Genomic DNA, 24,081 nt, shown 5'->3' with positions numbered 1-24,081 from the left:
ACAAGAGGTCTCAACATGACAGTGTTTTACATGGAGTCGTAAATGAACAACAACACAAACCATGAGTAAAATGATATTATGGAATATGATCCGCATTCATCACACTGGGATTAATTAGTAATACAACAGTGGCACACAGAACAAATGACATTGTCGTCTGTGTTAACTTGTGTCCGCTTTAAAAAACAAGATATCTAAGTGCTGAGTAAGAGACTTGAGCAGCCTGTGAATCATCCAGAGAGCAGGATCCAGGCTGCTCTCCTCCCAGTTATTGCTCAACATATTAGGACACACGCCGGCTTTCAAAAGATCTCCTCTGAAGGAAATTGCAACATGTGCTGAAGTCTCCACAAAAGAGGAAGTCACATCTGGAGAGGACGCGTCTGAGTTTGGACCATGTTTTCACAGAGTCTCCATGTGACCTGAGGAGGCCATCGCCGAGAAAACCCCAGACTTTGGTGAGTTAACTGTCTTTAAACACTTTGAACTGAGACGTTGGGTCATTTAAAACATGACATCACTGTTACTGGCCGTGACGTCGGCTGCTCCACATCTGCACTCTGTTAAGTTCAGGATCAATACTTCAGTGTCAAGACAACCGAGCTGGACTTTGTTGGGTCAAACAAGTCTGTGCATGCGGTCAGTGTTAATTCTTGGGTGTGTTTTTCAGGGCTGGAATAGCCTTACTTTCAGATTCAAACTATTTTCTCGATCACATTGTGATCACAACAGACCCAAAGAAGTTCCACAGTTAAAACAACTTTTATCTACGTAAAGAACTATTGGGTAATGTTTACCTGAGCTGAGAGTGAAGTCACTCTCTCTCTGTGTGTGTGTGTGTGTGTGTGTGTGTGTGTGTGTGTGTGTGTGTGTGTGTGTGTGTGTGTGTGTGTGTGTGTGTGTGTTGGTATCTGAGCTTCCCCTTGTTTTGTTGACATAGCCGGGGTCGGTTTCAGCTGATAATGCTGTCCAGAACTACAGCGTCGTCGTAGAAGCGTAGCATCCACACTTTTGTGTCCTCCTCAGACAAACAGTGCTGGCTCTGTTAGCTGCAGGCCTCCGGCACAGCTGTCACCATGTGTAGAGCCGTGTAGAGGCCATAGACATGCTCAAAATGTAGTATCGAGCACAAGCGACAACCTCCGGTTCTGTAGAATAAAGCCAAAGCTTCATGTCTTAAAGCTGCATTCTCTCTCCTGTCCATCAGGGGGCGACTCCTCTGGTTGTATAGAAGTCTATGAGAAAATGACTCTACTTGATTTTCTGCAAAACTCAATATGTTATATCCATGTTTGCTAGCTAGAACCTTTTGTTTGCTGACATTTCTTGGTGTATTTCTGTGATTCTTAGTGAGTTACGTCGCCAACGGACGACATCATGTGTTTACGTCCTTCTGCACAAGCTAGTAGAACTCAAGATGCAAACATAACCAGAACTAGTAGTCACAACCTCCACTTAATCCTACATTGAATTACTTTGACTAAAGTTTGGGATCCTTGGGAACCTCTAATCTCCGGTCAAGCTTCCTTACATCATCAACATCATCTGTTAGTATCATCAGCCCTGACCAAAAGTCAGGTTTTGACCACAAAGAAATTCTGATGGGTTGTGGTAAAAGGAAAAGATACCAACATGGTGGATTTATTTTTGCTGTACGAGAAAGAAAAGAGAACAGAGCGCTTGTAAAGTCAGGAAGTGTGTTCTAACTGCCACAATGTGGCTTTAAATGGTATACAGGTTTGTGTAGTTAGAGTGACATTTAATCAGGGATTGTGGTCGATGGGGACTAACTCATAGCTGAACCGATGTCTGCGGCTTCTGGGGATTCCTCTTTCCAGCGGGGAAGCCCAGGTGTGTCGGCACGCCTCTGCACGACAACAGTACGCCTTTAAAGTGGTTGATGGAAGAAATGCCCTGGAGTCAGCTTAACATTTAGGTGATGGAAACCAAACTGCTCCCTGTAGATAGTTTTTCTGTCTGTACATATAATATTTCAGTTATTGTGGATTTTTTACTGTTTCTTATTGCTTATTTATAATACTTGTTTTTTATTTCATTTTATTTTTATCTTGTCTTTCTTTTACTATGTCTCTTGTGTGCACTATACTCTCTGCTGCTGTAATCCTGCACATGTCCCCGCTGCGGGACTAACAAAGGATTATCTTATCTTATCTTAGATGTAATGGTCTTTTGGGGTTTTTTTGGTTCTTGGAAGTATGATTGTAGACATTTTTTTTCAAATAGTTGGCCACAAAAATTGAAAGTCTAGGTAATAAAAAAAGAAAATACAATTTATTTTCTAAACTCAAAGTGGACGTTTTTGATATTTCTGACGCTTAATATATAAAAGAACGATATATATTTTTCATCAATGGTGGAGCGCCATAATTGGGCCCCAGAGGGTGAACCATAGACTGTATATGAGAAGTGGACGTAGTCACCGTGACTCCACCCATTGGTTTGTGGACGTTTGAAACCTTGAGTTAGGTGTTTTTGGCGTCGCCATCTTGGATAACGAGTGTTGCCATCTTAATTATTTACAACCAGTGAACGTCAGCGACCATACTTATACTGAGTGAGGTAGAGACGCCGTATACGTCTCTGCTGTGGACCTGTCAATCAGTGTGTAGCCCCGCCCTAAAGCATCCCCTGCTTTATGGTCTGTTTGACTCTAAATGGAGCATCATTTACTAAATGAACATCATGCTGTATTGAAGAAGACTTGAAACTAGAGATTGAGACCATAAACTCATGTTTACAATGTTTACTGAGGGAATAAATCAAGAGAGAAGTAGAGTCATTTTCTCATAGACTATTTTCTCACAAGTGTTTATGATCTAGCCTCTTCATTTTGCTCTCAAAGTGCTCCAGATTGATGCATTTCACTTTAAAATACTTTTTTTTTTCCTGGGGGACCACAAACACCACCTTGATATCCCGTGGAAACACTTTTAAAATGTCTATATTTATAGAAACGTGTCACTCATGTAAATTGAATTGGTGGTTGAAGCTACTTTCTGTTGAAGTGACGTGCAGATATTTTGGTTAGGGTAGGGGGAGTGAGTGTGGTGTGTGTGTGTGTGTGTGTGTGTGTGTGTGTGTGTGTGTGTTGAAATGCAGACAGTTGAGAGGTGCCATGAGAACGTCCTCCTCCTCTTAGTCGGAGCTGTTTATGCTCTGGTCCCGTGGAGGTGGGTCAGAGCGGCTGAGTCATTGGCTGTCCAGACTCCACTCTGCACGCGAGGGTCAGAGGTGAGGTTTCCTCCAGTAAACTGCTGTGTAAACTCTCTCGTCCTTCCTCCGACTGTTTCCGTGCCTCTGTGTCGCTTTCTCCGAGGTGAGTCAATATATATATAATCTGCTCATTTTTGCTCATCAGAACAAACTCTTCTTTCCAATTTCCTACTTTTGTAATATAAACTCTGTCGCTGAAGGGTAAATAAATCTGTGTCTGTCTCAGATCGGTTAGAAACATCAGGGCTACTCAATCCCCATAAAGAGAACTGTTACTGTTTAAGAGAAGTGTGTGGTAATGCTGACCACAAGAGGAGACACCCTTCCTTTCACAATACATAAAGAGGCACCTGCTGCTTCAATAAAGAGACGATTTTAGGTTTTCATAGATAGTAATATTGATGCTTGTTTCTTTTATTAAACCACCAGAAATGTACCTCAAATCAATGACATGGCATTGAAATGTTTTTTTGCAAAAATACATAAACAACTTTAAATTATAATGGATTAATAATGGATTCATTCAGGTGCATTTTGGACGATTGTTCAATTTTGATTTGCCCGGTAAGTCAAACGTGATGCTTATCCTTTCTGCTTGTTTTGTTTAGATGTGTGTTAAAGTGCTTTATTGGTGTTTATAGGTTCCCCGTTTTACACCAGATAGCATAACACTGAAAGTAAAGGTTAGCCACACGTGTGTGTGTGTGTGTGTGTGTGTGTGTGTGTGTGTGTGTGTGTGTGTGTGTGTGTGTGTGTGCGTGTGTGTGTGTGTGTGTGTGTGTGTGTGTGTGTGTGTATTAGACTGATATCTGTGGGTTTATTGATGACTAAATTCCTAACTGAAGTCGGGTTAGTGAGGGCACAAGCATTACAATGACTTTATTCTTTTTACTGTAAACTGTGTGTACCCTTTTATATGGTTTATATATTATTTGGTGGTTTTATTGTTTTGACGGGTAACAAAAGATCGATTTTTTCAGTCTCTTTTACATATTTGTTATCTCAAGTGCTGCAGTACCTGATGTAATTTACTTTACTGTATTTGTACATAAAAAAACAGAACCGCAGTGGGAAAAGCAGAGATGAAAAGCGTCAGCAGTCGGATAGAGCACCTGACCGCAAAAGAAAACAAAAAAACCACGTTTTGCCACAAAAAAACGTGGTTTTACTCAGTATGAAACGTGAAATTCTCGTGCTCTGCCGTAGGAAGGGTAACTCCCGTTCTCTTCCCTCAATGAGTCATAAAGTCTGATAACCTCCCTCGAGTCAAATGGCTTCAACTCAATCTTTCCATTAATCTGAATCCAAAGACTGCACTGACGGGATATCTCTAAAATATTAAATCAGGGTTTCTCTATTCTGTTATTATATTGGAATATTCCCACGCTGTTCTGTCTCGTATCAGTCCAGCAGAGTACCACCCACTGCTCTATCTCAACATTTCAAGTGCCTCTTTAATGTTAAATATGTTTTCTCAGACATGTTTAAAAATAAACTGCTTTCGGAGACAGCACATGAGGATCAGATGAAGAGTTTTCCTCAGCGTGAACGGTTTGGTTCAACAGAGTAAAGTTGTATTAATGTGACTCATTCACATGGAGTAAAAAGCATTAATAACAAAGCTTCACTGGTTCTGACTCGTTGTGCGTCTGGTTTGTTGTCATTCCGGGCGTGTCAGACATCTGAACAAGTTGCTGCTTGTGTTGAAGACATCCATTGAGGATCTGGGTTTCAATTCTCTATCAGCATTTGGGATCACATCCTCTTCGCCCACGAAAAAAAACTATAAACTATTTTTCTTTGCACAGATTTTTTGCTGTGCTAAGCACTTCTCCATCTCTCTAAGAACAGATGATATTACTCTCTGAATTTACATGAGAAAATACACTGAATATATATTTAGATTTTTGATTTGATTTTAAAAAAGTGAGTCTGTAATTCTACTACTACTTCTACCACCACTACTACCAAAACTATTACCACTACTACTACTATCAGAACCATAACTACCACTACCACTACTATAAATACTACTATTACTACTACTACTACTACTACTACTACTCAGAACTATAGCTACTACTAATACTACTACTACTACCAAAACTATTACAAAACACTACTACTTCTAATATTAATACCACTACTACTACTACTACTACTACTACCTGAGATTGCACCTTGAGCTCTGGAAAATTGTTATTTTCTGACATTTCATAGTCAAAACAATAAATAAATTATTAAAACAATAAACAGTATTAACAAATATTGAAATAACTAATAGTTGCAGCCACAATATCAGTGACTTTTCAATATATTTTGGGTTTCAGACTGTTGATCGTTGAGCAAAGACAAAAGAACACAATCAATATGACGTTACCATATTGGGTAAGAATCGTTGAACAAAGACAAAAGAACACAATCTGTAAGAATCTTGGCTTTTTAAATCTTTCACACAGACAATGCGTATTGAATGAATCAGTCTCTTAAATGAGATGTTCTCTGGGCCGTGAGGGTGACGTGTTAATCTTAACGTTACTCCTCTCTTCGCATTTCATCAGCCAGTGTGAACTGTTTCAAGGAACAAGATTACACTTCACTGCCTCGGCCTCATGTTTGCCTCGTCACTGTCAGTGAATCATGAGTGAACCTCCATGTTTAGGCTGACTCATATCTGGACCTGGTGGGCTGCGTTCAACCAACGTTGAGTCCAAATCACTGCTATCACTACTTCCCACATCACCGTGACGTTTTTCTTTGTTTCTTTCCAGTTTGACCCTTATCTGTGAGGAATTGCACATTTTTGTAGCTTTATATTTACTGTTATTTATACTCAAACTAGGTCATTACATCAAATTGAATTACTCTGCAGTGACAGTAAATATTCAACACTTATATACTTTATTTCCAACAGAACATGAGGTTGACAATGAAAACATGTTGTTTAATAGGTTCATGTTGTCAGGACCTTTGACCTGTGATCATTCAGTCTGTGTTGCAACCGCTGTCCCACAAACAGATGGACAAAGTTCGCACAACTGAGCAGATTTACCACTTAGCCGTGTGCAAACAGAAACAAGTGGTCGCTTGTTCCTTTCCATCAGTTTGCTGAAGTGACAACAAACATTGCACAAATTTGTTCACTTGGTGAGGCCCCATTTCCCAAAAGTGTTTGTCCGCTTTCTGCCATGCAAGCAGTCTCTACGACAGTGCCTTCGCTCTCCGTTTACAGCATGACTCAGTCAACTCAATCCTAAGTATATCTTAAAGAAAGAAAGAAATATCATGATCTGATCATTTGTTAGTTCTTCAAGTACAGTGATTAAAATGTACAACATTTCCCAGCAGCCTCTCTGCAGAGGATGAGAACATTAGTAACAATATTTACATCAACCTTTCATTTCTTCCACCATCTGCTGATGCAAGAAAAACAGAAGCTTTAGCCTTGTTTGCTCTGGAGGAAAAACAGCACCTGCTTCTCGTTTTGTGCTTAAAAAGAATCCAATAGAGTTTCCTCCAAATCTGACACATACGGCCCGACAGCTGCGTCCCATTTCAGAATCCGGACCCTCCAAAGACTGCATTTCTAAAGCAAACCTGCTCACATGGCTGGTCCCACTTCAAACACAACTTTTTATGTATTTGGATGTGAATAAAATAAAATATAATCTGATTAAGTCAGTTGTTCCAAATGTTTTTAAGGCTGTTCCTCCATGGCGTATTTTGGACTTGCAGTTTTGACTAATTGTTAACTTTATTTCTGGGATGGTTATCGATAACAGTACTCTTCTTGACTCTGCTTATCAGTTTAGTTCCTTATCGATACCGTTATCGTTTTCGTTTGACTTTTTTGTGAGAAAAAAATGTATTAAGAAAAGAATCAACATTGCTTTATTCTTCTTCTATGTGAACAAAACTTTCTTGAACAGCAATACAAGAAGTTCTAAAATCTTTAAAGTCCATTCTCAGCTAAACAATCATCTCAGTGATGATCTTTCATTGATGATCCTGTTCTTCTGATCAGACTAACGTTAGCTGCAGAGGACGAGGATGGACGGCTGCATTCCAAACAGTAGATCACTGATCATTTGTGCAGACTGATGTTCTGCTTGTTGTCCAGATGTTGTGATAAACTGCTGCTGTTTCCTCCTTAACTTGTGAGGGTCTTATTGAGTTTGAGACAACCAGAGTTCTCAGAGTCTACTGGAGGAATCTTTGGATCTTTGTGTTCTCTCTGCCATCATGTGTGGCTCACTGTACTGAGTGTGTGTGTGTGTGTGTGTGTGTGTGTGTGTGTGTGTGTGTGTGTGTGTGTGTGTGTGTGTGTGTGTGTGTGTGTGTGTGTGTGTGTGTGTGTGTGTGTGTCAGAGTAAAGATAAAGGCAAAGAGGCAGAGAGAGGACATCTCACTCCAGAACTTCTAAAGTACCGATAGCAGAATGTTCTCTCCAGACCTTAACAACCCTACTCACAGAAAATGACCAGCCGCTCGTGATCAGCTGAAAACTATCCTGTTTTGTTGGCATTTCCAGGCTCTACTGGTCAGCACCAAGTAGTCAGAATTCATCCCGGTGTACTTTTTCTTTACTTTCTATACCTTTCAACCTTAGCCAGGTCCTTCAGAGGATCCAGCCTCTGAACTTGGGAAAGAGCCAGCGAAGATTAGAAGCTGATAAGAGGATGCTGGTCCTTGATGTGATGGCCTCATATTCTTCCAATAACAGAACTGTACATGTTCAAGTTGCAATGTCAGAGTTGCTAGCCTCAAGGTTAAAAAAGCAGGCCTGCTTATAAAAAGACACATGAACTCTGTGAGCTTGGCAGGGGAACCTCTTTTATAGTTTCCTGCCCGGAAGCCATATTTCCATGAGCTGCTGTCTGCAGTGCAGCATAGCTTACCCTTAATATGTGAGGGTGAAGTTAAGATAAGGATATGTTGAGAGAAATATTAAAGATGACAAGCTGCTTTTAGCAACGAGTGGCACACGTGTGGTGCTGATTATATTTTGAGTTATGTAAAAACGATCCGGATGTTATCTGTCATCCAGCTTTTGGTAAACAAAGGGGGAGTTAGAAAACACTGATGGCGTCTGACTCACTGCTCAACACGTTACACGGCCAACCACCAACACCTTCAGGCCTCCGGCGGCGAGGGGAAGCACTTGACTAAATGTTTCTCCGTGTTACTCCCACGTCTCCATAACACCAACCACCGAGCTCTTCCCACGCTCCCCTGTCCCGCCTGGGCTTGTCCCAGAGTAAAAGTATGCCGCCTGATGCTGCATGTGCGTCGACAGGAAACACTCATCCTCCGGCTTTTAAAGCTACAACATGCGACTTTTCTGAATACATATTTAAAGAAATTGAGATTTACTTGAATACAGCTGTTTTGGATTATCCCTTTCAGTTTTTGAAGGCTTAAACTCCAAGCAAGGTAAAACATTTCTCAACTATTTCAAGTGCTTTCTGTTTTGCCACAAAAAGAAGAAGAAGAAGAAGTGCTTTGAATGGCTTCTAATGTGGGTCCTGAAACCGTGAATTCAAGAAGTCTGTCTGACTTCATGTTTACTCCTCAGAGAACTGTACAAGAACGAAAATAAAACATCTCTATTTTATGTTCCAGTTAAAACTGATCTAAAGGTGTGAAAAGGAAAGTTTCAGATTACTGTCAGTGCAACGACTACTCTGACCTGACAGGTTGGAGGTGAGAAGTCAAACCACAGAGCTTTGCAGAGCTTCATACATTCTCTGCAGCCTGTTAAACCACCGCTGCACCCTCCATCTACACGGCTCTATTGCTCTCTCTCTTCGGCAGCGAGTGTTCCTGTAGTGAGATGGAGAGGTGCAGATACTGCGGTTTGGAAAATGTTCCTGCCGTTTACCGTTTCCACCCCAAAGAACTTTCAGTTTGTGGCTACTGTTTTCTTGTTAAGTTTATCTGAGAACGCTTCTGACGGCACACAAAGCAACAAGAGTTTGATGTGGGCCTATAAATATATATATATATATATATATATATATATATATATATATATATATATATATATATATATATATATATATATATATATATATATATATATATATATATATATATATATATATATATATATATATCTCTCAATTGGAAGGTAACAACTGATTCTATGAGAATTCAGTATCTTTAATTTTCTTAAATTTTTAATCTAATTTCTAATCTTCACAATTGCAATGTTTTCCTCACAATTAAGAGAGAACTTCTTAAACAGGGTTAGATCTCTTGAACTCCAGTTTTCTCTGAAATATCCCCAGAACTACCTTAAAAATTGGGGGGAAAAGCACATATATATTCTTTATGTCTGTTCCAACACTTCATAAAAGCTATGTAATACTTAATATTGAGCAACAATTCCAGGATTTCATGTTTGCATCATCATGTAAAATATTCCGGATGATCTGCCGCAGGAGCATTACACATCTGTGATGCCAGATGTGACGTTTGTAAACTGATCAGGCCTGCCAGAGAAGCTTTGGCTGCTGAATGTTGTGTAAAGATGAGTCAGAGCTACTCACTACTACGCAGTGACAGATGTGGTCAGTTCAGATCTGCTGTTATCTGTTAAAGATGGTGAAGCCTATCTGATTGTGGCCTAACACTTTTGCTGCACACATTTAACCAGCATGTCATGAATATCCTGTTAGATTCACAGAAATGCTGTATAACCACAGATGTTTAACTTCTTCTTTTCAAAGAAAGCTAATTGGAGCACTGTGGTTTATGTTTGCTCGGTCTGGAAACTGATTTATTTGTTTTTTAGGCTGGTCTCATGCAGCATTCGTAGCAAAACACATGAAAAACAATGAGGGTTAATTCGTAGATGTCCCACAAAATGATTTCATATGTTATCCACATACCCATGCCCGAGGAAGTATAAGGACGCGGACGCGTAAGCATGCGTCAAGTCAAAGTTGATTTATGTGTCACAGTATTTCAGGATCTTTTTCTAAACCCAACTAAGTATTTGGGTATTAAAAGACAATGTTGTGTACTTAAAACATTAACCATCATGCATCAAACTCCTGCCAGTGTTCTGGTTGGGTCTGTTCAATGTTGACTGCATTTTGAATTTAGTCCAATTTTTCCTCAGGCCTTTTTTTAGTCAAACCCTGTTCCCTTTTTAAAAAATAATTTATGCACATGGAATTAGGTTTTCTACAAGTTTCAGATCAGGTTTCAAAACCATTACTGGACAGCACAACGCAGGACATCCCAAATGGAGATTATGTTTCTTTCAGAAATACTTTCATAAGAATGCTTCTTGAAGCCGATAAGCCCTTCGTTTCTTGGGTTCGTGGATTCAGCTCAAGGTTAAAAGCTCTGGGAGTTTTTATTTTTATTTTTAACTGAGTCAATCCACATCTAGATAGGTCTGTGCCTGTCTCCAGCTTTAGTCACACACGTTAATTACAGTCCATCCGGATGACTGGACATACATGAAGCTCATATGACTGGACAGTGCTGGATGTTTTTCAAAACAGTGAGCTGTTCTGGTAATCGGCTGCAATAATAATGTGGTTGTTCTCAGGAGCATTTTCATTTCCTGTGGCACTTTCTCCTGAATATGGTCATTCCTCATCCCTAATGATGTTTGATGCCAATGGCAAAGGGTAGATATTGAATCTCTGTAGCTCTGAGGTACTGACCCCATTGTTTGTAACAACAAATAAAATAAAAAAACAGTTATATTCCTAGAAGGAGCATACCAAAATGTTACCAGAAGTGTAGGCAGAGATGAAGACCTGAACCCGACCCTAGCTGCAAGGTTAATGTGACCGGTGCTGCTAATCACACTGGAGCAACCCAATGACAACAGACTCGAAGACCAAGAGCAACTTAAATAACATAAAATAAAAATGAAAGAAAGTACAAATTCGAGAGAAACAGGAAAACAATTTCCCCTGAGTGGTTAGCGTTCATTCATAGATTTACATGGAAGTCTACGTAGGGACGTTCACTTGGGTAAAGCAGTGATCAGGAATGCCGGGCCTCCTTCCAGCAGTGTTACGCAGACGTTTCTGCAACAATGACTCCTGAAATACCGGAGCATTTGTCATGAATGAGGGAGGTTGAGGGAAAGTGGGAGAGAGTGGAGAGAGAAGAGAAGCAGAAAGAGGGAGAGACAGACGCAAGTTTTGAAACATTAGGTAGCATGAAGTTTGTCTTAAAGGGGAAAGAACATTTTATTTTGCTGATTCCTGCTGTATTTTAAAGCCTCTTGTGACCTCTCAGTGTCACTGGACAGAAGTATTCCAGTAAGTCGCTTGCTGTTGCAGCTTTTTCTCCAGTAGCACTTCCACTCTGGCTTGTTTTGTATCTTCATCTCCAACTCTTGTTTCTAGGTGTGTTTTTCCAGCCATGGGCCTGCAGTCGACACTGGGAAGCCTTCTGTTTCTGCTCGGCCTCTCTGGGATCTGTGCAGGATTTAAACAGGGTGAGCAAAAAAACGATATAAATACTACTTTGGCTCTGAAACATATCTTCATACTGTGCACACGTGTGCGTGTTTATTAGTAAGTAGTATTTTTCCAAGGTATTTGCCAAAACTCCAACATCAGCCTCCAGTCTGTAAAGAAGCATTGTATCGCCCCCCCATGGCCACTGGTGTAACTGCAGTGACTCTGTGTTTCTGACACACATAATTCCAGATAAAATGCTTCATGGTGCAGCTATAATGGCATATTAACAATTATGTTTTATTTTTAATTATTTTGAGAGGGTGGAGTTAACCTGAGTAAACCTACTTTACTGACAAAGTGTCACTGAGCAAGGCATTGAACACAACAGCTGATGGGTCAAAGTAGGCAGCTACAGATGTGACTATAGGGCATACATGCTCAGTTAACTAAGGCACCATTACTAAACTATACATCTATAAATAGTATATATAATATTAAAAATATGCATTGCAGCCTCTGTGATTTTAGCTTCAGCTGGCAGATAATTGTTAAAATAAAATAAAAAAAGATCCATCTCAGTGACATAAACAAGAATGTAAAAATACAGCAAGTCAGCCATGATGTCCTCTTCACAGCTCTACATCCCTTAGCTGCTGGACAAATATAGAAAAAGAGAATCCAACTATAAGAAAAGGTAAATCAACTTTCTATTTTCAAGGCTATTCAGAGTGCTTAACATGAGACAGAAAGGCAGGAAGAAAAGGTATAAAAGAAAGGTTTAAAGCAGACTCAGACTTACAGTTTTCTGATAATTGATCTTTTTTTGCAAAGAGTTTTTGCACCCTGAACTCCTCGAGTTGTAAAAGATTCAACCTAGAGCAGAAAAGTGCCCAAAGCCATTAAAGTGTTTACTACTGACTTTTGCTGCATACTTACGCTGGGCTCGGTTATACACCTTTAAGATAAGATGAGATAATCCTTCATTAGTCCCACAGCGGGGAAACATAGGTCACCAGGATCTGAACAGACAAACAGCAGGAAGGAAATCACAGCTGTACTTCAGATTTTGGGAAAGTTGTTTTCGTTAATTTAAACTCTGCTATTAACAATAAGGGTGGCGTACAGTTTGATGTCAGTGCTCATTCTGTAGTTAACAATAAGAAAACAACATGCTGCAAACAACACTGTTTGGGCAACAGAAATGCAGCGTGGTACGCATCCGATCAGGGCCTTAAAGCGCCGTTCACAAAATGTCCTTTCAAGTCACATTGAGTTATCTTGTAATGAATTTTGCTACATAAATAAAATGCCCTAGCATTCCCAACAATTGTTTGACATTGACAAAGAGTAAGTGACCAATCCGTTCTCCGCTGACGTGTGTTTCAGAGAACTGTACCCACTACAGTCTCCAGTTTGATAGGACGTTCTCCGTCCCCGGGGACACGGCTATGCTGAACAGCACCCTGGTGTCTCCGGATGTCTTCAACTTCACAGCCGTCCCGTACAACATCACCTGGTACGACTCCAAGACGGGCCAGGAGATGACCAACCAGAGCGGCAGAATCCTGGTGCGTGGGCAGACGCTGTGGTTTTTCAACTTACAGCTGGAGGACGATGGAGAATATGTGACCATAGTGAGGTACGTCGGCATCAGGAGGAAGTAGAAATATCAACGGAAGGTGAAAGAAACTTCTGTGTTTGTGTGTCTGTCTACACTGTAAACATTAGAGTAATTTAGCAGAGGCTTTTCTCCAAAGCGACTTACAGTCAGTAGTATATTACATATCATTCACCCATTCACACACTGATGACAGGCTACCATCAAGGTGCCACCATCAGACTCTAACTAACATTCATCATCCAGTCCACACCGATGGCCTTCAGGAGCAACTTGGGGTTAAGTGTCTTGCCCGAACCACCGATCCTCTGATTGGAGAACTACCTTGCTCTCCACTACGCCACAGCCGCCACAGAACCTTCTAGTTCTGGAGCAGCAGATTACAGCAACAATGTTTAGGATTTCTGACTTGGGCAACTCTTAATGGCATCGATGCACGGACCGACGTACACGTGCGAGAAAGTTTGCATGTTGTTTAAGTGAAAGCCTTCAAGATTTCACTGGTTAATTTAAATTACTATTTGAGTAAAAACATGGAATTGTACTTGAGTTCAGCAGTCTGGAGTCTTCGGCTTTGTTTTAAATTCCATACCAAGTGTACAATTTTTTTAACATTTAATTAAGCATCTTTCCAGTTTGTAATAGTGCAAATATTAAAATATTGCAATACTTTCATCAGCGGGACATGAGCTCAATCACCATTGTGTTACCTCCTTCAGTGATAGGTGGTGAGTTAACAGACATTTATTTAAATGAAAATCCTCAAGATTACCACTTTAAGAATAGAATACTGTTAAATTAAATCTGAAATCTAAACATAAAAATAATTACAGCAAGACAAACAGAATGATCCGAATGACGAGGACAAATCTGCAACAAGCTGCATCTGACTCAAAAAACGAACAATACATACAAGTCTAACACGAACAGGCTGATCACCACTTTAGTGATTTATTTAACATCACTAATGATGTTTCAGATACTGTTATTGTCCGTCCTGCCTGTCCTCAGAATCAGCGTCTGTTTTAAATATACCCTGATTAAGTGGAAGGTTTGAGTGTAACAACTGATTTGTTGAAGCTCCTGATTTCTTAACATGGATCTTAATTCTCGTCTCCATTTCCAACAGAACTCCGTCTCGGTGCTACAGTCAGGACACCAAGCTGGTGGTGGAGAGTCCCGGAGATTGTGGAAGGCCGAGGAAAGCTGAGCAAACCCTGACGAACGGAGTCACAGACACCCTGAACTGCCCTCTGAAGGACTACATGAGCACACTGGAGAGCTACAACATCACTTTCCAGATCACCTGGTTCAGAGTGAGTAGTAATAAAGTATTCTTTAACATTATTCCAGATGTTGGAGAGTAGTTTTGCTCGACCAGATCTGCCCAGCCGTAACAATCTGACAAACTGGCTTAAATGGGAATTTCAGACTGTACACTAAAATCAGATTGAGACCATAAACTCATGTTTACAATGATTACTGAGGGAATAAATCAAGAGAGAAGTAGAGTCATAGACTTGGCTTTTCTTTCCTCATCTAGGGCTGTGAGCGCATCGTGGACGGGGAAGGCAGGTACACCTACATGGGTCCGACCAAACTGAAGATCGATGGGGTGGAAACTGATAACAACTCCTTCTACACCTGCACTCTGACCTTCTCTCTGGGCGGCATGAGGGGGTCCGTGTCAGAGACCATTGAGGCATCGGTCAGAAGTAAGAACAGACATTGGTGCTTCGCTGTGCGAGAGAGGGGACTGTTGTCCACATCGTAATTAATCATTATATTCCAACAGTGCTCTTCACTTTTATAAAATCATTAATACAATCAGCAAACACTAGCGAGCAGCACAAAGGTCACATCACAGGTCACAGCAGGTTGACAAGAGGTCAAAACATTCCCATGACCAAAATAAAGAGAGCTGCAGAGAGAGCTGGAAACTCTCTGGTGTCATTCTATTATCAGAATATTCCCGTGATTACATAACCTCAACATCTGTATTTAACTCTCTGGTGTCATTCTATTTACAGTATATTCCTGTGATTACATAACCTCAACATCTGTATTTCATGTCTTTTCAGGCGAGTACTCTTTGATTCCACAAATCCATGAACCGGCCAATGAGATAATCAAGGCAGAGATGGGTGAGTCCCTGTCTGCAACATCTTCTGAGGAACATGCTGTTTTGAAGCTTCATTAGCTGATGTAGGAACTGAGTCGGACTTTGTTCAGACCAACAGAACCAGGAAGCATTCAGCTTCCTGGTTCACTTCAGTGTCGAAACTAGCAACGTGAGCAAATGCTACTATATAGAGCGTGGGAATATAGATCGGGGATCTCTAAAATTTACATTTGCTTTTTTCTTTTGTGCTGATCCAATCTGTGATCCGATCCGAATCGTGAGCTAACTAAATCTCATCTTACACTGGCAACACTGCACATCATTTTTGGTCTGAAGCTCCTTGGTATTTAGATTAGGATATATAGTTCTGTATAATTAGAGTATCATTTGTGTAATCGTTTGTGCATGTGTTTAGGGTCCAGTTTCAGCAAGTGGTGCCGGGTGTTTGTGCGGTGTGTGGGGAGGCCAGATGCTTATATCGTTTGGATGGCTGGAGACTATTCATTCATTCTCGACACCGAACCCGACCGTATCTACACTTCGGAACTACGGTCAGCACCTTCACCTTTACTTTGGTTTTATTTGGCACTCACGTGAACCACGGATCATTGCACAGTTTAACGTAACCCACATTTACATAGCGTAACGTGTCATGATCCTTCTGTCCTGACCAGTTCGTGGAAGCAGAAGGTTCCCATTAAAGGTGTATGGATGGAGCGGATGCTGATGTTCTCTGAGCTGAGGGAGGAGCATTTCCACGTCAACTACACCTGTCTAGCACAAAGCAATAGGGGCAGTCCTGTGGGCTACTTCACTCTGCTACCAGCAGGTAACAACACCAGTGTGATGTGATAAAGTGGGAATACAGGAAATCTGCTTGAAAATATTTACAACAAAAAAAACAATCAAACCAGACATTGATCTGAAGGCCCATTATTCCTTAACACTAGGGCAAAAAATATCCAATGGGATCGGGAAAAAAACCTAAACATTTGTCCAGTATCCCGTTACCCTTAAAAACCAACTGGTTAATTATAAGGGAGAATGAAAGATACATTCTTATGGAACAAAGGATTTAACCCACAATTTTCCAATTTCAGTCCAAGTTCTTGGGCCATGAATCTGTGCTTGGTGTGGAACGGCTTTAAGCCTTTTTATCTTGTTTGTTTTTTCATAATTCAATAATAATGCAGAAGAGAAATTTAAATTATATATGTATCTATGTATGTACATGATCAATAAAGCTGATATTCATATTCATATTCATTGTTTGAGTCCAAAACCCTTAGATACTGATTGTTTACTACCATAGAGGACTATGGAAACCAGCACCCATTCACATTTGAGAAGGTGGAACAAGTGAACTTTGACATATTTGCTATTAGTTATCAGTTTTAGCCAACCTGTCGTCAATCTGATTGATGATTGATGATTGACTACTCTTTACAGCTCTAGTAATGTTGAGCTTTAGTGGTAGAAAGATGACCAGTAGGGGGTCTAGGTGACACTTTTCCTCCTTTTCAATAAAGACTGTACAGTAAAGGCAAACAAATCAAAGGTACAGGTCTATTGATGTCCACTTCTGTAACTGAGAATCATTATACCTTATTTATTACTTTTATCTATTTATTGAAACCTTCATAAGCATATGTACAGTGGGTACGGAAAGTATTCAGACCCCTTTAAATTTTTCACTCTTTGTTTCATTGCAGCCATTTGCTAAAATCGAAAAAGTTCATTTTTTTTCGCATTAATGTACACTCAGCAACCCATCTTGACAGAAAAAAACAGAAATGTAGAAATTTTTGCAAATTTATTAAAAAAGAAAAACTGAAATATCACATGGTCATAAGTATTCAGACCCTTTGCTGTGACACTCATATTTAACTCACATGCTGTCCATTTCTTCTGATCCTCCTTGAGATGGTTCTACTCCTTCATTGGAGTCCAGCTGTGTTTAATTAAACTGATTGGACTTGATTAGGAAAGGCACACACCTGTCTATATAAGACCTTACAGCTCACAGTGCATGTCAGAACAAATGAGAATCATGAGGTCGAAGGAACTGCCCAAGGAGCTCAGAGACAGAATTGTGGCAAGGCACAGATCTGGCCAAGGTTACAAAAGAATTTCTGCAGCACTCAAGGTTCCTAAGAGCACAGTGGCCTCCATAATCCTTAAATGGAAGAAGTATGGGATGACCAGAACTCTTCCTAGACCTGGCCGTCCAGCCAAACTGAGCAATCGTGGGAGAAGAGCCTTGGTGAGAGAGGTAAAGAAGAACCCAAAGATCACTGTGGCTGAGCTCCAGAGATGCAGTAGGGAGATGGGAGAAAGTTCCACAAAGTCAACTATCACTGCAGCCCTCCACCAGTCGGGGCTTTATGGCAGAGTGGCCCGACGGAAGCCTCTCCTCAGTGCAAGACATATGAAAGCCCGCATAGAGTTTGCCAAAAAACACATGGAGGACTCCCAAACTATGAGAAATAAGATTCTCTGGTCTGATGAGACCAAGATTGAACTTTTGGCGTTAATTCTAAGCGGTATGTGTGGAGAAAACCAGGCACTGCTCATCACCTGCCCAATACAATCCCAACAGTGAAACATGGTGGTGGCAGCATCATGCTATGGGGGTGTTTTTCAGCTGCAGGGACAGGACGACTGGTTGCAATTGAAGGAAAGATGAATGCGGCCAAGTACAGAGATATCCTGGAAGAAAACCTCCTCCAGAGTGCTCAGGACCTCAGACTGGGCCGAAGGTTCACCTTCCAACAAGACAATGACCCGAAGCACACAGCTAAAATAACAAAGGAGTGGCTTCGGAACAAGTCTGTGACCATTCTTGACTGGCCCAGCCAGAGCCCTGACCTAAACCCAATTGAGCATCTCTGGAGAGACCTGAAAATGGCTGTCCACCAACGTTCACCATCCAACCTGACAGAACTGGAGAGGATCTGCAAGGAAGAATGGCAGAGGATCCCCAAATCCAGGTGTGAGACACTTGTTGCATCATTCCCAAGAAGACTCATGGCTGTACTAGCTCAAAAGGGTGCTTCTACTCAATACTGAGCAAAGGGTCTGAATACTTATGACCATGTGATATTTCAGTTTTTCTTTTTTAATAAATTTGCAAAAAACATTTTCGATTTTAGCAAATGGCTGCAATGAAACAAAGGGTGAAAAATGTAAAGGGGTCTGAATATTTTCCGTACCCACTGTATATAGACACATAGCCTGTTACTTTGACATTGAGCATTGCCTGTTTTAGTGTATGTTTGAGATGGCTCTGCTTTAAAAAAGTGAAATGTAAATAAAGAAGAAAGAGTTTCATTTATTTCAACATGAATTCTTTTTTTAAACCAATAGCCGTTAAATGATATACCACTACTAAAGTAATATAAAGTAATAGCCGATCAACACTGTGCCTCAGACGGGCAAAGACGAACGATACGTCGGTGTTCGGCTTGAAGTTGACATGATATTGTTGAATAAAAAATCCAATCCAAATGTATTGATCAAAGTGCTGTACAATCAAACATAGCAAAGACATAAAAAAAACATTAAAACAACATAAAACCATAATAAATGCCGAGATATATAAATTGTGTATCGCCATATCCCCCAACACAAACACACACACACACACACACACACACACACACACACACGGTGCTGACACACTTTAAATTGTATGTTTCATGTGTGATGTTGATCTCTACAGATCCAAACATCATGGTTCCCATTGGATCGGTGCTCGGCAGTGTGACGGTTCTGTTCATCGGCAGCGTCACCATCTTCTACCTTTTTAAGGTCGACATCGTGCTGTGGTTCAGGAGAGCATTCCCAGTCCTCTACACAAACACAGGTAATATTTCACAGTAGTAATCCTTTCTTTTTTTAATCATACTCATGAAACATCAGCTCATAAAAAAAATACCCTTATACTCCTCTTACAAAAACGCTGACAGTGCAACACACACACACACACACACGCACACACACACGTACAGTACTCACTCATACATCACTTACGCGTAAGCTCTGCCCAGTACCTGAACCGCATGTGTCAACAGTGAGTGCAAACAAAGGAAACTAACTAACCACAGGCCTCTTGCACTGAAATGTCATCTAAGTAACAGAAGACCTTCTAACATGCGACAGTGCTGATTGGAACAGTATCAAGTCCTCAAAATCTGACTTTAATTATTTTTTTCTCTGTGGCCTTGATTTTCATTGCAATATAAAAGTTCTTCATCTCTATGGAAACAGAACAATCAAGACTAGTAGAGACAACTCAGCAATGTCTTTAGTGCAGAAAATCACAGTTATAATGACATAAATCATAAAAAAAGTAATAAAACGCAACTTGAAATTCTGGCTCTTTATATCCACACGTTTTACCAACGTAGGAAAAAAATGGAGGCTCTACATGTTATAAATATTGAACAATTTAGAGTTTACAGCCTCTCCTCTCTGCTCTGTGTTCAGTCAACGTTTTACAGGATTGTTTGTCTCAGTCAAATCAATCATACCTTACTAGTTTCACTGAGGAGCTCAGAATTGAATGATTTTTACAAAATCTGGTTAAAGCAAACGGTTTATTTGGGGCGAGATTTTAAATGAGACGTGTTGAAAAACAATATTTTTAATGGTGCATTTTTGGTTGCTTTTTTTCAAAAAATGACATGGCTGAATCTAACATGCATCTGTGCTTTTTTTTTCCTGTGTCAGATTTGGATGGAAAGTCATATGACGCCTATGTGGCGTACCCACAGCTCTGTGCCGTCGGGTTCAACAAAGAAGTGGAGGCGTTTGCTCTTCAAACACTACCCCAAGTGTTGGAGAATGCCTGCGGATACAGACTCTTCATAGCGGGCCGTGACTGCACGCCGGGGAAGGGTAAGCCACCGACACGACGGAGACAATATCTTCATAAAGATACTGAAACAATACCGGGGCAGTCACCTAAGGCGTCCGGAACAATTATTGAATAATACTCTTAAACTCCTTAAAATGATAATAAGTTCAGACGAAGTTCTGTGAGAAGTTCATGAGAGAAAAGCTGCTCAAATCATATCATCATATTTGTGCAACTGTGCATCTCTCTGTCTGTCCACGACTAATCTAGCATACTACTGGCTCCATCACACTAATATTTAAGTTCAATTATGACTTCATGTTCAAGGACTTCTACCGATGAGTTGATATCAGTTTTTGAATAAAACTCTTCTATTGACACTCTCCTCACTCCTCCTAACCGGCTCGGTAGGGGACACATGTGATCAGCAACTGCTTCAGTAGCAAAGGGTAATTTTCTGACAATAGGCTTGGGTAAAAACAAGCTCTTTAGGGACTGTTGCAGGCCACATTTTGGCCTTTGTTGTGGCTCAAATAGAATTAGTTTGGTCTCGTTTTTAACCAGAGTATTTCCTGGCGGAGATTTGCACTCTTCTGGTCTCTCTTGTTTTTCTAATGAAACTCTACTCTCTCCCTTCATCCTCCGTTTCCTCCCTGCAGCCATCGTGGACTCCGTAGAGGAGAACATACAAGCCAGTCGACGCCTCCTTCTGCTCTACACCGCCTCCACTTTCATCAGCAAAAGACACACAAGCAGCACCAGCAACAACAACAACAACATCTCTAAGAGCAGTGATGGCGGAGACAACGGAGAGGGTAAGACCAGCGAGATCAGCAGCAGCACGAGTTATGATGGCAGTGAAGACGTCTATCAAGACACAAGACAGCAGATGGAGTGTGTGACAGCAATGCACAGAGCACTAATGGAGGGATCTCTCAAGGTGAGAATGATGCATATTCATAGGCCACAATAATTCCAGTTACACTTTATGGTTTAACCGGGACTGACAGTAACGTCCAGGCAGCTGTTCTCAGCAAAACAGAAGACTGACAAAGTTAGGAAGTTGTTAAACCAACTTATATTCACCTTAATGTTGATTAAATATATATATGACCTATCTGAAATAATAGTCGTGGCTTACTGAATCTGATGCAGGTTATTTTTCACAAGCTATTTGATTCAAATAAGATCCTGGTTCCAAAACTTCAGATTAGTCACCCAGAAGCTGAGTAGGGGAGGCTAACCTGCGTCAATGATCCTAAGATCCACCGGCTGCATTTTGTAGTTTTATTTGCAGGAAAAACAAACAAACGCTTTAATACCACACATTCAAAACTTTCCAAAGACTTTCACAACCGCTTACAAATGTACAACAGCGTTACATTGTGTTTAAACACAGTGGACGTAGTCACGATGACTACGTCAGCTTCTTATATACAGACTGTGCTCACAATACGAACATGATATTCCAAACACACTAATGTTGCAAGATAGTTGAATCCAAAAAAACATTTGGATAGAGCACATCACATAAGAACAAGGATAATAATAATACTTTTTATAATACATTTATTTGTACTTTAAATATTAGAAACAAAACAATAATAAAAATAAATCATAATAATAATACAGATTTTTGGATGGGTGAGCCATCAATTACTGCCAAAACTGAATGTAGTTCAACTTTTCTTTGGTTCCATTTCAGTTATTCTCAGTTTATGGCCTTATGCTGAAAGAGAAACCTCTGATTGTAATTTGCCCTCTGCTCCACAGGTGATTCTGGTGGAGTTGGAAAAGATCTCCCCGGCTCAGCTGGCTCTATTCCCAGAGTCAGTGCGTCACCTGAGGAAGAAGCAGGGCGCCGTGTGCTGGTGGAAGAACCAGAGCACGGGTCAAAGGTGGAGGACGTGTTCCAGAAGGAGAGAGAACGAGGAGAAAGACGGACAGGACACACAGCCGTCGCCGTCGCCGTCGCCGTCGCTCTCCCCTTCCTCCAGGTTCTGGAAGCAGATGAGGTACCGTATGCCGGTGAGGGGCAAGAGGGCGATGTACCCCGAGAAGACGGCCCTGCTGAACGTGTGATGAGGAAACGGACCAGAGAGAAGCTGGTTTCCAATGCAAATGTGTCACTGACATTTCCATTACATACTGGTGTTGTCACTAAGCGGTTGACCTCTGGTGATATGAAATGGAAGCGCCAAAACCTGCCAGTTGAGTCAATAACCATAGACCTCCATGTAAAAATGAACAACTTTGGGCCGAAATAAAGGTGTTTACAGCTGTGTCGTCACTGCCAAGATGGAGATGGCCGTGGACGCCAACTTTGAGTCTCAAAACGTGTCTTCAGAAACGTATGTTTGACACCACAGAGACCTTGTTCATACAGTCTATGATCGTCAACAGAAGCTGTGAGGTTCACGCTCAAAAAGTTGCACCAAAAAGTACTCTGAGTGCAAATGTCACCTCATCAGGTAACAAAATTAGAAACTAAAGAAAAGGTCTAAATGTGCATCTTTTCAAGATGTCCACAAAGAACAGCGTATGCTACTGGAAGAGTAACTGATCAAGAATAGGAGGAAGATGCTTTGCTCAAAGACTGGTCACCTCTGATGCGTCAGTACAGGACCTGTTGACAGGTGGAGACTGAAGAACAATGTGGACAAAGAAGGACTGGTGAAGCCACATGAGTGACTGTAAAATGTACATATGTATGATGAAACGTGTAAATATGTGTAACATAAATAAAATACATTTCTACAGAGAGGAGCAGCAAACTGTGAGCTTTATATAAAATGTATTGCTGTGTATTTACCATTATTGAATCGCAGATAAGGAAAAATGTTTATAAATATTCTGTCAATAAATGGAAAATATGCAAAAATGAAACCCATGTGGAAGGCTGGAAAGTTGTTTGTCTTTAATAACCTACACATGTCTTCTTTCTTCAACCTTACATGTGGCCAAATTGGATCAAGGTCATGAAAAATAGCTCCCAAAGATTTGAAATATTTTGTCCAAGTTACATAAAGTAATGTAATAATACACTTTACTGAAAGCTGGTCCAGTTGGTGTCTTTAAAGATACTATAAGATTCGAACAAAGATTGTATTCTGAAGATAGCTGTGTTTCATAAAATATTACAAAATCAAGAAATCAAACAAGCAAACAAGCATGAATATGATACTCTGAATAAAGTTGTTTGGAAGGGTTGCAGTTTGACAGTTCTTTGAAAATTGTGGAACACTTTGCCACTCCATATTAGACAAACTACATCCCTGTGTCTCTTTAAAACCTTGGTAAAAACGCACCTTTTTTATTTGGCCTTTGGACACTAGATCGTGTTGATGTGATGTAGAAGTGTTGGGTGGGTCATGTGTTTTTACTTATTTTATACTTATTTTATCTCTTTTTCTGTGTGCAGCACTTTGGAAACCCTTGTGTTTGTTTAAACTGTGCTATATAAATAAAGTATTGGATTGAAATCATCAATGTTGGAGCGACCTCGAATGCACCATCAATGTGGTTTATTCATTCATTCATTCATTTTCCGTAACCTGCTTATCCAGTGAAGGGTCGCGGGGGTGCTGGAGCCGATCTCAGCTGTCAATGGGTGAAGGCAGGGTTCACCTGGACAGGGTTCACCTGGGCAGGGTTCACCTGGACAGGGTTCACCTGGACAGGTCTCCAGCCTATCACAGGGCAGACATATAGAGACAAACAACCATTCACTCACATCCACACCTACGGGCAATTTAGAGTCTTCAATGCACCTAAGCTGCATGTCTTTGGACTGTGGGAGGAAGCCGGAGAACCC

The 24,081-nt window shown here is 40.7% G+C and overlaps 1 protein-coding gene across 4 annotated transcripts; it reads left to right on the top strand.

Annotated features, from left to right (window-relative positions):
- Positions 1–388: 388 nt before the first annotated feature.
- LOC129104723 (interleukin-1 receptor type 1-like) lies at positions 389–23,467 on the top strand. 4 transcript variants are annotated; one of them, XM_054615541.1, is made up of 12 exons: positions 389–458; positions 11,613–11,704; positions 13,056–13,308; positions 14,417–14,603; positions 14,831–15,002; positions 15,369–15,431; positions 15,825–15,960; positions 16,084–16,238; positions 19,131–19,274; positions 20,141–20,308; positions 20,927–21,207; positions 22,041–23,467. In XM_054615541.1, exons 2-12 carry the CDS (start codon positions 11,629–11,631, stop codon positions 22,347–22,349), a joined length of 1,944 nt encoding a protein of 647 aa, XP_054471516.1. In that variant the 5' UTR covers positions 389–458; positions 11,613–11,628; the 3' UTR covers positions 22,350–23,467. The 4 variants fall into 4 exon arrangements, with proteins under 4 accessions (XP_054471516.1, XP_054471512.1, XP_054471513.1 ...); XM_054615537.1 differs by lacking the exon at positions 389–458 and adding an exon at positions 3,140–3,252; XM_054615538.1 differs by lacking the exon at positions 389–458 and adding an exon at positions 3,168–3,337.
- Positions 23,468–24,081: the final 614 nt, after the last annotated feature.

The sequence above is a fragment of the Anoplopoma fimbria genome, chromosome 16, assembly GCF_027596085.1.
Source record: "Anoplopoma fimbria isolate UVic2021 breed Golden Eagle Sablefish chromosome 16, Afim_UVic_2022, whole genome shotgun sequence".
Lineage (NCBI taxonomy): Eukaryota > Metazoa > Chordata > Actinopteri > Perciformes > Anoplopomatidae > Anoplopoma > Anoplopoma fimbria.
The sequence above is the reverse complement of the archived record's forward strand: the minus strand, read 5'-3'. Positions and strand labels throughout refer to the sequence as shown.